This window comes from Thalassophryne amazonica, chromosome 12, assembly GCF_902500255.1.
Source record: "Thalassophryne amazonica chromosome 12, fThaAma1.1, whole genome shotgun sequence".
Taxonomy (NCBI): Eukaryota; Metazoa; Chordata; class Actinopteri; order Batrachoidiformes; family Batrachoididae; genus Thalassophryne; species Thalassophryne amazonica.
In genome coordinates, this window is record NC_047114.1 from 63317511 (window position 1) to 63332285 (window position 14775).

At 40.4% G+C, this 14775-nt stretch overlaps 1 protein-coding gene across 1 annotated transcript; it reads left to right on the top strand.

The window, feature by feature from the left end:
* The first annotated feature begins 200 nt into the window (after nucleotides 1-200).
* plekhj1 (pleckstrin homology domain containing, family J member 1) lies at nucleotides 201-14240 on the top strand. The gene is made up of 6 exons (XM_034183337.1): nucleotides 201-737; nucleotides 859-926; nucleotides 2808-2874; nucleotides 8459-8549; nucleotides 9872-9935; nucleotides 13428-14240. Exons 1-6 carry the CDS (start codon nucleotides 644-646, stop codon nucleotides 13518-13520), a joined length of 477 nt encoding a protein of 158 aa, XP_034039228.1. The 5' UTR covers nucleotides 201-643; the 3' UTR covers nucleotides 13521-14240.
* Nucleotides 14241-14775: the final 535 nt, after the last annotated feature.

Here is a 14775-nt window from a genome sequence, read left to right on the forward strand (position 1 = left end):
AATTTCTGTTTTATTGTTTTAAAATCTTGTTTTGTTGCTTTTAATGTCTCTGTAAACTAAGCACTTTGAATTACCTTGTGTCCTACACACTTGCCTTGCCTATAACGGACTAATGCGGAAGGTGGCAGCAATGCAACAATAAGGATGCCGGCTGCCGTTAAACGCCATAGAAGAAGATGTTCAAGACTGCGAAGAAGGAGAAGCAGCAGCAGCAGTAGTGTCCGGAGCGTACGTACGTGAGGGAGGCGGCGGCGGCGGCGGCGGCGGCGGCGGCGGCATTGGACTAGGATGCCCGCGATTCGGCTTCGCTTCCTGATCGCAGCTAAGCTCCCAACTGGTGCTTTGAACAGGTGTGCTGTGGGCCCTCCTGGAGATAAGCCGCTAAGTGCTTTCGTTGGCTACCCACGTTAAATAAGAGCCTCTTCTTCTCCGTACGGAAGCGCCAAAGAAGAGGCTTGATATTGTAGTTTTTATTTATTTTTGTTCATTTAAAATTGACTGTCGAAATGAGAGAGGTTGAAATGGCACATTGCCGACCTGTGGTCTAAAGGACACGTTGACGACTCTGTAACCACTAGCTAGCGGATGTAGCATGTGTCCGCGGTCGTAGCCACGGCCAGGCTGTAGTTTTACTGCGTCAGTGATGCGTTTCAACGAGAAGGAGCTGGTTTCTTTGAGCCGCCAGCCTTCGGAGATGGCAGCCGAGCTGGGGATGAGAGGACCCAAGAAAGGAAACGGTACAGTAACCGGATTATTTCTCCATGTTGTGTTAGCAGCTAATGGTCAAACAAAAGTCACGAGAGCAAATGTTTACCCGCCGTCCAGAAAAAGCAAACAAACCCTCTTTTGTTTTCACAGTTGTAAAGAAAAGACTGGTGAAACTCGTCGTTAACTTCCTTTTTTATTTCCGGACTGATGAGGAGGAGGTTAGTATAAGAAAACTTTAGTATAAACTACAGCATCCTTCTTTAGAGGACACACCTTTGGACCACACAAGGTGCATAATCTCACGCCAGTCAACACTGTTTATATATATATATTCTCAAAGCTCAAGCTCACTTCCTCAAATATCTTTTGTCCAAAACCCAAAAATATTCAGTTTACTACCAGAGAGGAAGAAAAAACGAGTAAAGATACAAGGAAATATTAGCCTTTAAGAAGCTGAAATCAAAGAATTTGGATGCTTAAAAATAACTCATTAATTAATTAACAGACTTGTTGGCAGTTAATTTAATAATTATTAATTATTGCAGCCCTACATAATACCACAGTACACATAAATGAGAACATCGGTGTAAACCATTGCTGTTCCTGTCTAATCCTTGGACGCACTTTTCCAAACTTGACATTAGAGCAACAATGTGGACAGTTATTCACAGCCTTCATCATTAGCTACATGACCTTGTGTCTTCAGTGTTGCTTTCTTTATCAATTGAAACAGTTTGATGTGAAATTTTAAGTTTAAGGTTTTTTATTTAAAATACAATATTACATAATCATAATAAATAATCACAATAGAGCTATTTAAATACAGTAATAGGTGAATAATTGATGAAGGGAAACGCTGAGTATGCCACAGCTTTGTTACTTGTTTACCATTTTGGTGTTTACATAAGATAGATTTCTCTTATGTAACTTCATGGATCTAATATGATCCATGATAATGTCTCCAGATCAGCCCAGACACTCACTACATTTACATGCCGTTAATATTCGGGTTAAGGTCAATATTCTGGTTTCTGAATCATTAGGAATAACCCATTTACATGCTTAAGCAGACAGTTACTCCTGTATACATGGTCACTGGCATCATTTGGAATATCTCCATCTAAACAGCGACGCACGTTGTCCACCGGTGCTTGATTTGATCTGGCATTCATGCAAATCCTGCTTCGTGTAAAACCCCTCACTACACACTTTTCTCAAACAGGCATTAACATTTTTCTCTCCCGTGGGCTGCTTCCACATCAAAACAGCGAGCGTCTCTGGACCTGTTGCCAGATTTGGCGCAGCTACGCACAGAAGAGAGGGGGGCGGTGAGAGTGGTCTGTTGTGGCGTTTACCGAGCCACAGACGGTAAGCACATCAGAGGCAGAGCAATCGCGGTGATATGCCGACCGGTGCCGCGACCGGCCCGCCTGATAAGGACGCAGAATACAATGCGCTGTTTACATCTGCTTCTGTGGTGTCCGGTGGGTTGCGCGCGCCGCATACAAGTAGTTGCTGTACTCAAAAGACCAAGATTCCTTGCGGATAGGACATGCGCAGAACACAAAATAATGTTCCTTTCTATGGGGATATCCCGATGCGCGTTTATATGACCTGATATTTGGGTTAGAAAAGGAGTAACCCAGGGGCCTTATTCGGATTTTTAAAAACCGGAATATGAGCATATTCGGGTTTTTGCAGGCATTTACGTGGCCGTGCGCAACCGGGTTATTGCCAGTATTCCGGTTATGAAAGGGTTATTGGCTGCATGTAAACTTAGTCACTGACAGTTTGGATATTGTTTTTTGTTTTTTTTTCTCCCAATTGACTCACTAGGGTGTCAGGATCTGGCAAGCAGCCCTTTGGTAATATCAATGCGAGAGCACTGGCATACAGTCATATCTGATGTCATATTGGTATACCAGGACTCAGTGATCTGAGTTTAGGTATCAAAGTAGGTATTTGAGGAGACAAACTCAGAGTAGTGCCTTCTAACAACCAGCATTCATCCATTTATGAAGTTGTATTTTATTGTGACATAAATTCATTTTCATGTTAAGGAATTATTGAAGCTAATGACCTTGTTATGTGTTTTTAAGCCAATTGGAGCTTTGCTGTTGGAGCAGTGTCGGGTGGAGAGGGAAGACAGTCAGAGCTTCTCTATTGGTGAGCCCTCTTCAAGGTCACCAATAAACAATGGATTTTGTATGCCTCACAGAAACATGGCAACCCCAGCAGATCTTTTTAACACTTTACCAACCCACACTCCTTGGCTATGCATACATTCACAAATCACACTTTGTGGGATGACTCCATTTTATGACAGTTATCAGTCAAGATTTTGACATAAAAGAACAGAACACTATAGTACAGTCTGCGTCCACAGTTGAATACACTCCATTCAAATTGTGCTGTTCATCAGGACTACTTTTTGTGCTTTCCTGCCACCCCCAAAAGGTTTCTTGTGGGTTTATGAGTGAATTAGCTACTAATCATTTTTTGCTCCATCTCACCATCTGTGTTCATGCTTGGGGCCAGATTCCCCATACTGAATTTGTAGCCATCCTAGTCACAGCTTTACCCAGCATGTTTTGAGTCTAACCCACAGCTAATGCCATACTCTAGACCTGGTGTATACGTAAGGATTAAACAACGAGAAGCTGTGCGTTATACGGTTTGAATGCACTTCAAACCGTATAATGCACAGCTTCTTGTCGTTTAATCCGCTTATACCATGGTCCCACACAGTGAGCTAACACACAAATATTTATTTAAGTTAACAGAACTTGATAAAAATGCGTAAGTATTTGGGACTATTTTATGCCAGTCTCAGGATATTTTCATCCTTGGCAACTGTTCTCTTCTTCTTTCCCATCTTCAATCTTGACCAGTTCGTCCAATGTTAAATCTTTATGCCGTTGCTTTTGCTGATCTTCTCATTTGCTCTCCTCTGCTTCCCATTCCTCAAACGTTTTATTTTGGCCAGAAATATTAAAATTCACTTGGAAGTCCGTGTTTTATCGCGTTTCTGTCATTCACCTGTCAAAACACAGCTGATCTGCGCGTTGCTGTGGTGACGACCAGAGCGGAGTGATATTACAGTGACTTAACTCGCCGAACTACATGTGCGTATACATGAAAATAATGCACAGCAGTTAGACATGGAATTCTCACTGACCATGGTATAACACTGGTGAAACCACCTCCCAGGTGATGATCAGTGGCCCACCAGTTTTGGACCACTTTTGCATAGTTTTTACCCGAGGCCAACATATGATCATCGGTATTGCGAAGACCTGGCATCTTGTCTGTCTCTCTGTGTACAGCATAAGTCCAGTTCTATTACTGTCACAGTCTTCAAATTCACAGGGAACATTCATGGGACACAGGTTAAAAAGTCACATTCTGTTTGAATCTGTTCTGCTTTGTTTTTGAGTGGCAGAGGATGACAGCCAATCAGAGTAGAGCTGCACCATGACGTCAATGGCTGGTCTCTTCGAAACCGCTTTGCTTTGTGTTTATATGCATGTCTCTCATATATTATGTAAAATCTAGCAAGAAACACTTCTAAAACCAAAAACGCCATTTTTGGAACCTAATAACGCCTCTGAACTTATTTTGTGGACCTTAGCATGGTGACATCATAGGCTGGTAGCTAGCTGCAAAACTCTGTTTCGTTTGTGTGTAAATATATCCTCTTTGTCATATATTATGTAAAAGCTAGCGAGAAATAAACTTCTAAAACTGAAAACACTGTTTTTCTAACCTCAGAACACCTATGGAGTCATTTACGAGACATTTTGTGGATGTTAGCAATTGCGAGAAATAAACACTTCTAAAACTGAAAACGCACACACGTGAAGCCTCCTGCATGCGCCGTTAAAATGTAAATATTGTTTTTGATTGACTAATAGAGGGGCTTCACTGAGAACATAAGACAACAGGATCTTAATAATTAATTAAACAACTGCAAATTATAAAGACACACAAGGCTCATACGGCCTAGGGTATTTTAGCGTTGCGTCATATTTATTTTTATTATCACTTTGCTTCCTCTTCTGAAGTATCACTATAAAAGGAGAATTATTATCAGAAACACCAAACAGGTTAGTGAACCTGCCATGATGGACATTATCTCAACCTTATACCACTACCCCCTCTGCGACCATAAGTGACCTGGTTTCCCACAACAGTAAACGGGCTTTTCTTCACTTTTGACTCTTTGCCTGCTGTAAAATATCTCCAACACCTTTGCCGCCCCCTGGTTTCATACCTGAATTGTGAGGCTTGAAAGCTCATGGATGTAGGCTTGAGGAGCTATACAAACTCTCACAGTCCATCATGAGGTCCACAAAACTATGCTTCACTCTATAAAGAGTGCATGGAGTCTGTGTATATGACAATTCAAATTCTGATTCATTCAGATAGGAGCTGTCTTGAAGTATATTATGCATCAACTGGACTTCTTTTTGGACTTCCAATGCATTGCCATTCATCCAAGTGACTTCCTCAGTTCTAAGATTTTTCTAGGTTGTCTGTGTATATAGATCCATTGGTGGCATTTGGAGAGATGATGATTGGCTAGTATTGCACTAGCCATGAGGTAAATCAGTTAGCACAGACAGTTTGAAGAATTGGGATTCAAGAGCGGTCTTAGGCGTCTTGGCAGCGAGGCCCATTGTGAGGAATCCTACTATATTCCTGCAAATGGTGATCATTTGTTTAAAAAAAGCCTGTATCATTTTTACCAGTGAGTAGGTATAAAGAGCCTTTCACACAGAGTGCACAAACGCAGTGTGCTTCGCTTTAAAACCCATTATTTTCAATGAGAAGCATTGTGCAAATGCCACAGTGCAGCGCGCAGAAACCGTGCTTGTGCAACGCTCTACCGGGAGCGTGCACCACCGCTTAACATCAATCTCACCATGGGAAATGTTCAACTCAGTCCAACTTTCACTGCTGCATGCTGTGACGTGGCTTTGTATGTCCAATAGAAACGAGGCATCAGGCCAAAACACAGAAGATAATAGAGTGCAGAAACGTGTCAGAGGAACATCAGAACTGTTCGTTCATACACCACCAATCATACAACAGAAGAAGCTCCATTGCTCAAACTGGGTGTGTGTATATATCCAAAAGTGAAAATTTGGGGTTGAGTGTGTCTGCCCGATCACACTGGCTGTGGTCTCTCTCTCTAACCGGGTCTCTTGCTGAGCCAGCCACTTCAGCTCCGCCCGGTCGTACTCCAAACAGTCACTGAAAAAAGCATCTCTCAGCAGGGTGATATCTGTCACTCGTTTTTCTGCTTTTTGCACCTAATCTTGTGGTTATGGCTCACAAACTGAGCATTTCACTTTTTTCCTGTCACAGATTCACGATGGCAAATGTCTGCGTTCACCAGATGCTCGAGAAGCCAGATAGTGGCGTAATCTCTGCCCCCTTTGGGCATCCAGATGCGTTGTTGCTGCATCCACTTTTGCAGAAAACGTGAGCGAATGCGTCTGAATGATCGTGCAGTATGAAAGGCCCTTAACGCAAAATCACATGGTCGATTAAAAAGATAATTCTAGGATTACTCAGTTTCAGAATCACTAATCTGTGCTTCCAACTGCATTGTTGCAAACACTATTTGGGTATAAACAAAACTTAATGTGCATATTTATTGTCAGAATCTCCCCACTGGCTGACCTCAGTGGACATGGACCCACTATTTTCTTCAAAGTTTGATTCCGGACCCCACTGTGAAGCATTTCAGAACAAATACAGGCCAGACTAAATGTAGCCCATAAACTTGCCAGCCCTGATTCAGGTGCAGCAGCAGCCTTAAATTTAACAAGTTGCTGTCTGGCAAAACCATGCTGCTGATGATTAGTTTTATACTTTTTTTAAATGACACTTAGCCGTTAACGGTGCAGATGTCTTGTGTGAAACAGGAGTTTGAGGAGTTATAACAGCAGCACATTGTGAGAGAGTTCAAGAGGGTGTGAAACTGTTGAGAGGAACTGATGGGGCCCCCGCAGTCCGTCCGGGGGATTTAACTTCGTGAGCCAGGGATGGCCACTTGGTGCTCTGGGGATCCCCTTCTGCGAACTCCATCTAGCAATGGCCAGCCCCCGCTAGGTGCATTTCCTCTGCAGCAGTGTGTCGTGACTGGTTTAGTCTGTCTGCTTGGAATGGGCCTGGGGCAAAGGTGACTGTAACACATATGCTTGAAGCCTCATCTTTAACCCCTTATGTTGCTGTTTGGAATTCCCTTTAAACTAACTCTAGAGTTGCAGAATGGTTAGTCAAGTGCCCCTGAAATTATGTCACTTCTCATTCACGCTCTTGTGTAGAACAGAATAGGGATTTACTGTGTTGGTCATTGTACAGGTAAACTAGTTTATTTTAGCTTCTCCTGTTTTGCTTGGGGTCACCACAGTGGATCCTGTATGAGTCCACATGTTGATTTGACACTTGGGATGTGGAGATTAATCGATACGAATCAGTATCTAGATACAAACGTGCGTGATGCGAGTGTATTGATTCATTGAGTGTGCATCAATTCAATTGTCATCTGAAATCGCAATGCATCGGTCGCTGTGTACTTTCATCGACACCCCCCCCCCCCCCCCAAAAAAGGCACATCGAATGCATCATCACTGATAGAAGCCTGAAACCACATTTCTACTGCGACAAATCTAATTCAAAATGCCGACCTACGAGAACAGCAGCAAGCAGTTGGAAGACGAGTTGATGCACCTAAAACATTTAAATTAGGCATGTGGGGATGTTTTGGCTTTTTTTTTTTTTTTTTTTTTTTAAGATGGGCAATTTGGCAAGACTCCTATGTCCGCTGCTGTGCCACTTAGTAAAACTGGTAAGAAAGTATCTCACATTACTTTTGCCAAGGCGGTAGTGACTCACTTTAAGTCACTCATTGAGAGTGATGTTGTTTTACTGTTTCAGTTCTGACAGTGTGATCAGAGGTTCCACATATGAGGGAACTGATTCTTGTTCCTTAATGTTGCAGCTGGTAAATTTGCTGCTTATAAGGAGTAAAACAAATCCTCTGCCGCTATTAGAATCAGAAGAAGAGTACCATAACGAATTGCAGCTTCTTATTTTCTCATTCAATTTTTGGTATAATTTCTTTGCATTGTATCATATCGCACTGTGAGGAATTGAATCGCCATCAAATACATATTAAATCACATTGAATCGGGAACAGGTGAATCGCATTGTATCGTCAGTATGTATTGTATCTTTGGTAGTGTATCGAGATGCGTATCGAATCGTTGTCAGTGATGAGATTCACATCCCTATTTGACACAAGTTTTACACCACATGCTCTTCTTGACACAACTTCACATGTACTAGTAGAATGGAAACAGATGGCCTCGAAGCAGGGACTTTCTGATAAAGCATACTAACCTCTTGTGCACTTAACACGTGCTAATCAGGACTTGGACACAATCTAGCCACTAGGAGTAGTTGGTAGCCAGATTTCATACCACCTCCAGATCTAGAGACAATCATTTGTTTGTGGCAGTGGCTGGAGCATGAACTTACGGAGCGGTGCAGTGGTGAGAAGTGAAATTGCATTGCTTTGTAGCTCAAATGGGTATTTTGACACAGAAACTGTCTACAGTATACTGTTTTGTCAGTTTGCCATTAAAGATAAAGCACCTGTACTCATCATTACTGTTTGTGCAGTTGTAATCCTGTATGTGCAGTATTTCTGCATAATTATAGGTGTTTCTGTTTGTAGTCTTTCTCGAAGAAGCAGAGAGAAAATACCTGTTCGAATGTGATTCTGAAGAGCAGTGTTTGGAGTGGATAGACTCCATTGTCAGGGCCAGGTAGGGCTGGTTCTTTATACATATTATTACAACAAACAATTTCTCATCAGGTTACACGAAAATCATTCAGTTCATTTATTTAACACAAACATCAAATCTGGTTCATAGTTGCCTGTTTTTCCTCCATTTACTAAAAATTTGAAATAAGCATTTGATAACATTGACTAACATTTGCTTTTTCACATTAAGTGAATTAAATGGTACATGCAGCCAAAAATGCAAAGTTTTAATAATGAAAACAATTGTTAGTTAAAATTAAGCATGAGCAGTATGCAGGGAACTAGTTTAGTACATGACACAATTTTATGGTGGTGGTTCAGTACAGCTTTGAAGGCAAAATGTAAAATTTAATCACTAAAACTGTGAGCTATAATTTCTGGTGAACAAAATATGTATTCATGTTGCCTGGTTCATAAGTAGATCAAAATGAAAGGCAGTACAGTAACTCGGTGTATTTGGATTAAAAAAAAGTGGCCAAAACTATGTAAAATGACTGATAGCTTGGAATTTTTAAGTCGCATTCTACTACCTAAAGACTAATAATGTGACAATCATGCTGTTTATTTTGTATCCTGCACAATGACATTAAAAGCCAAGGATGTGTCATTACAACTAGTAACTACATGACTGACTAGTTGTATATTACAGTGGGTTTTGGCCCCAATCTTCAAAGACCCCCAGTGCTGCACATTTACATCCACATTAGTGTGTGGGCCAGGAGAGGTCACAACTACCACTTGAGGAGAAAATGTTAACTATATTTTTATGAAAGCTATATACTATGTCTAGAGTTCATTTTAGCATGATAGCAATCAGTATCATGCAGTATCTTGAATACACCTTTCAAACTGACCCCCATTGACCAAAGTGTAAATTTTATTTATTTTTTTCTTGTGTTAACATATAAATGTATAATACACTATTAAAATAGTATTTGAATCATATGAAATATCATGGTTGATGTTCAAACATATGCAAAAAAAAGATTCTGGCCAAAAAGTTATAACCTATCTTTGTGAAAGTGTTACCAAAAATTTCACTGTACAAGATTAGAAGGACGCATTTTATATATTTTTAGCCGCCATAATGGAAATAGGTGGTCATATTGCATTTAGTTTTTTTTGGGGGGGGGGGGGTTTGTCTGTAAAATTGAACTTAAGATAAAATTTAGTATGTGGTTAAAATTAGATTTAGTGTTCTATTTAGCATTTATATGTGCATTAGACTGGAATGATTTGGTTATTGTGACAGGCTGATAAGCTTGTTTTTGTTGCCTTATCAATTCATAATCACACCTATATTTGTTATTTCATCTTTTGCAGTTATGAGTTCATGAGGAAGAACCTGATATTCTATCGAACTGAAATCCACAGACTCACTGGCAAGGTGAGATTTGTCACAGCAGCCTTTTGATCTCAATAAGCTTCATCCAAGACCTACTTCTACAACCCCTGGCAGAAATTATGGAATCACCGGCCAAGGAGGATGTTCATTCAGTTGTTTAATTTTGTAGAAAAAAAGCAGATCACAGACATGACACAAAACTAAAGTCATTTCAAATGGCAACTTTCTGGCTTTAAGAAACACTATAAGAAATCAAGAAAAAAAGATTGTGGCAGTCAGTAATGGTTACTTTTTTAGACCAAGCAGAGGAACAAAAATATGGAATCACTCAATTCTGAGGAAAAAATTATGGAATCACCCTGTAAATTTTCATCCCCCAAACTAACACCTGCATCAAATCAGATCTGCTCATTGACATTGACCCTATGCCATGACATTGACCCTATGTGTCTTTTTGCAAGGAATGTTTTCGCAGTTTTTGCTCTATGGCAAGATGCATTATCATCTTGAAAAATGATTTCATCATCCCCAAACATCCTTTCAATTGTCCAAAATATCAATGTAAACTTGTGCATTTATTGATGATGTAATGACAGCCATCTCCCCAGTGCCTTTACCTGACATGCAGCCCCATATCATCAATGACTGTGGAAATTTACATGTTCTCTTCAGGCAGTCATCATTATAAATCTCATTGGAACGGCACCAAACAAAAGTTCCAGCATCATCACCTTGCCCAATGCAGATTCGAGATTCATCACTGAATATGAGAGTGATGTTGTTTTACTGTTTCAGTTCTGACAGTGTGATCAAAGAGGTTCCACATATGAGGGAACTGATTCTTGTTCCTTAATGTTGCAGCTGGTAAATTTGCTGCTTATAAGGAGTAAAACAAATCCTCTGCCGCTATTAGAATCAGAAGAAGAGTACCATAACGAATTGCAGCTTCTTATTTTCTCTTTCAATTTTTGGTATAATTTCTTTGCATTGTATCACGTCGCACTGTGAGGAATTGAATCGCCATCAAATACATATCAAATCACATTGAATCGGGAACAGGTGAATCGCATTGTATCGTCAGTATGGTATCGTTGGTAGTGTATCGAGGTGCGTATCGAATCGTTGTCAGTGATGAGATTCACATCATTATAAATCTCATTGGAACGGCACCAAACAAAAGTTCCAGCATCATCACCTTGCCCAATGCAGATTCGAGATTCATCACTGAATATGACTTTCATCCAGTCATCCACAGTCCACGATTGCTTTTCCTTAGCCCATTGTAACCTTGTTTTTTTTTCTGTTTAGGTGTTAATGATGGCTTTCGTTTAGCTTTTCTGTATGTAAATCCCATTTCCTTTAGGTGGTTTCTTACAGTTCGGTCACAGACGTTGACTCCAGTTTCCTCCCATTCGTTCATTTGTTTTGTTGTGCATTTTTCGATTTTTGAGACATATTGCTTTAAGTTTTCTGTCTTGACGCTTTGATGTCTTCCTTGGTCTACCAGTATGTTTGCCTTTAACAACCTTCCCATGTTGTTTGTATTTGGTCCAGAGTTTAGACACAGCTGACTGTGAATAACCAACATCTTTTTTAACATTGCATGATGATTTACTCTTTTAAGAGTTTGATAATCCTCTCCTTTGTTTCAATTGACATCTCTCGTGTTGGAGCCATGATTCATGTCAGTCCACTTGGTGCAACAGCTCTCCAAGGTGTGTTCACTCCTTTTTAGATGCAGACTAACGAGCAGATCTGATATGATGCAGGTGTTAGTTTTGGGGATGAAAATTTACAGGGTGATTCCATAATTTTTCCTCAGAATTGAGTGATTCCATATTTTTTTCCTCTGCTTGGTATAAAAAAGTAACCATTACTGACTGCCACAATCTTTTTTTCTTGATTTCTTATAGTGTTTCTTAAAGCCAGAAAGTTGCCATTTGAAATGACTTTAGTTTTGTGTCATGTCTGTGATCTGCTTTTTTTCTACAAAATTAAACAACTGAATGAACATCCTCCGAGGCCGGTGATTCCATAATTTTTGCCAGGGGTTGTATTAACAAATTAGTTGAATGGTGTGTCTAAGTGATTTAAGAAGTTCCCACATTCCCCAGTTTTCCCATTCCTGTGTGTAGTCTAATATGTGTAGGTGAATCACACTGGACCACATATTAATATGAACATCTCACACCGCAAAACCTCTTATGGTGCTGAAGATTTCATTCAGCTCTGTGATGGACATTTACCTTTAACACTTACATGTGGCAGACAGCGAAGCTCGAAGTGACGAGAGGTTTTAAATCCATTTTCAAGTGACAGCATTATGTCCTTGTTTCAGCGACATAGTCCATCCCTTAGGTGAAGTGGAATTTAAAAATATTTTCTCACATTGCCTCAGTTTAGCAGAGCTCTTAATTCCAGTTTTTGCGCCATTAACAATTGGAGACTTTCTTCTGAGCTTCTCTTCATAGGAGACATTATTGTTTGACTTCAACAGTTCCAGTGTTGTGTTTTGGGGGAAGATTTTTTTATCTTTGTTTTCTTGGAGTGTTGTTTTCAATAATTGTCTCTTCTTCTGAATGTGCGCTGATTTAAACAGACAAAGAAGTCAGATTTACGTACATGTGCAATTTCCACAATTGTCTGATTCTGAGATTATCATAAATATGGCATAGCACGTTGTAAGTTTATAAAAATATTCTTTCATGAGGCCCATTGTTGGTAGTAGAGTCCAAATTCTCATCAACGATGGATGGATGGATGAGATTTATTGTCATTGTCATTACAAGTGCAACAACAACAAGATTACGTCCACACTCACATTTCCACAAATACAGCAATTAATCCACAATTACTTGTTTACCGTAATAATGGCACACATCAGAATTAAGACAGCACATATACATTTGACATTGTTTGTGTACTAAACTTGAAACAGTCTGTTTTCAAAATTGCAAATTCCAAATCAGTTCCACAATTAATCCAATATAGTTTGAAGAATTCACAGCTTGAAGTAGGGACTTTGAAGGTTGGAGGAGAGGAGGAGGAGATGTGACCGCACTCGCCGGAGTGCCAAGCTGAACAAGTTTACAAACCAGCATTTCTCAAGAATGTGTGAAGTTTTGTCTCACTCATTCTTGAGAAATTTTGGTTTCTCAGCATGTAAAAGATGGAGAACCATGTCTAGCTTTTTCTGGGTCAGGCTCAAAACTTCTCTGTCGCTCCCTCATAGGCTTTCTTTAAAAACAGATCACCACAGAAGGTGATTTTACAGGCAAGCTCTTCCCTTCAACTCAAAGTGAGACTTAAATTACCCAGTGAGGTGATTTGATGCAATGTAATCACACATCCTCTCAACTGTTTATGGCTTATCTTTGCCCACCCCAGCCTGCTTGCTTTCCTTAGTCTTTTGATTCTCTTTCTAGCAAAATTTTGTGTGACTTTGATCAGTGGAAACCTTAAAAAAATGTAAATGTTTCCTCTGTAGACTTGGATTTTTCCATCCTTTCTCAACTTGTCTTGTTGTCTTGACAGGACCCGTTGGAGCAGTATGGTATATCAGATGAAACTCGCTTTCAGGTCAGCAATGGCCTGCAACTAACAGCTAAAGATACCTCTTCTCTGTAGACCACCTACCTGTACCAAATGGACTTTTTCTTTTCTTTTTGCCATTCCAATGTTCACACTTTGCTTATAGTGACTTTTTTCATTGTACCTGCTGTCACTCCTTACTTGTAAACAGGTTTTTATGTAGATGTTCATTTGAAATGAGGCATTGCAAAGTGATATTTGTAATTTTCTGTTGTCAGTGCCAGTCATTATAGGTAATGTTGGGCTTTGTTTATGCCACTTTTTTTTCTCCTTGTAGAGAAATTATACAATGCTTTCTATAGTACAGTATTGTCAGACTTTAATTTGACTCCCTGTACTGAACAGGTTTAATACTGTATTTTCTGTTTTACATTTCAGGGGTTCTCAATCCGGTCCACAAATACTCTGATCCTGCACATTTTCCATCTCTCCCTGCTCTGCCACAAGCTGATTTGCTAGTTCAGGTGTCTGTTAGGAGTCGATTGGCTGTGCACCTGAATTAACAAATCGGCTTGTAGCAGAGCAGGAAGAGATGAAAAATGTGCAGGCTCAGGGGTCCTTGAGGACCATATGGAGAAGCAGACAATGTAGTATGAGCCTCCTGTAGTAGTTGTCCTGCACACCTGACCTTCAGGGCTTTGAGTTACAATCATTTCTGCCTTAAGCAAGAATCAGTCCAGGATCTATGTTTTTGGTATATACAGCCTTTAATACAGTATATGGATGCATTAAAGATGCTTACATACTTTCAAAGGACACCCTGTCCATTTTGGAACATAGGTGGTGGTTTTTACACTCAGTGGTCTGTTTTGAACTGCATCTGATTCTGATCTGCTGAAATGAGCCACATCTTTTAAAATTTACACAATGGTTGCTTAGAGGTAATATATGTACATTTTAATCAGCCTATTTGTTCTTTTTTTATCTTTAGCCAATTTGTCTTTTTTTTTTTGGCACATATGTAACAGCTCTGCTGGATTTTGATAGATTATTAATTTACTTGAACCTACTGTACCTTTCTGTGGCACTTTGAATCTGATCATTGTTGGTAACGTCCATCCATCCATCCATCCATTTTCTTCCGCTTTATCCGGAGTCGGGTCGCGGGGGCAGCAGCTCAAGCAAAGCCGCCCAGACCTCCCGATCCACACACACCTCCTCCGGGGGAACCCCAAGGCGTTCCCAAGCCAGCCGAGAGATGTAATCCTTCCAGCGTGTCCTGGGTCTTCCCCGGGGCCTCCTCCCAATGGGACGTGCCCGGAACACCTCTCCAGTGAGGCGTCCAGGGGGC

Bases quoted from the DNA above. Each gene is read 5' to 3' on its own strand.
- plekhj1 (XM_034183337.1), top strand. From the start codon at position 644: ATGCGTTTCAACGAGAAGGAGCTGGTTTCTTTGAGCCGCCAGCCTTCG. The intron at 927-2,807 runs GTTAGTATAAGA...TGTGTTTTTAAG, and splicing joins TCCGGACTGATGAGGAGGAG to CCAATTGGAGCTTTGCTGTT. The intron at 9,936-13,427 runs GTGAGATTTGTC...TTGTCTTGACAG, and splicing joins TCCACAGACTCACTGGCAAG to GACCCGTTGGAGCAGTATGG.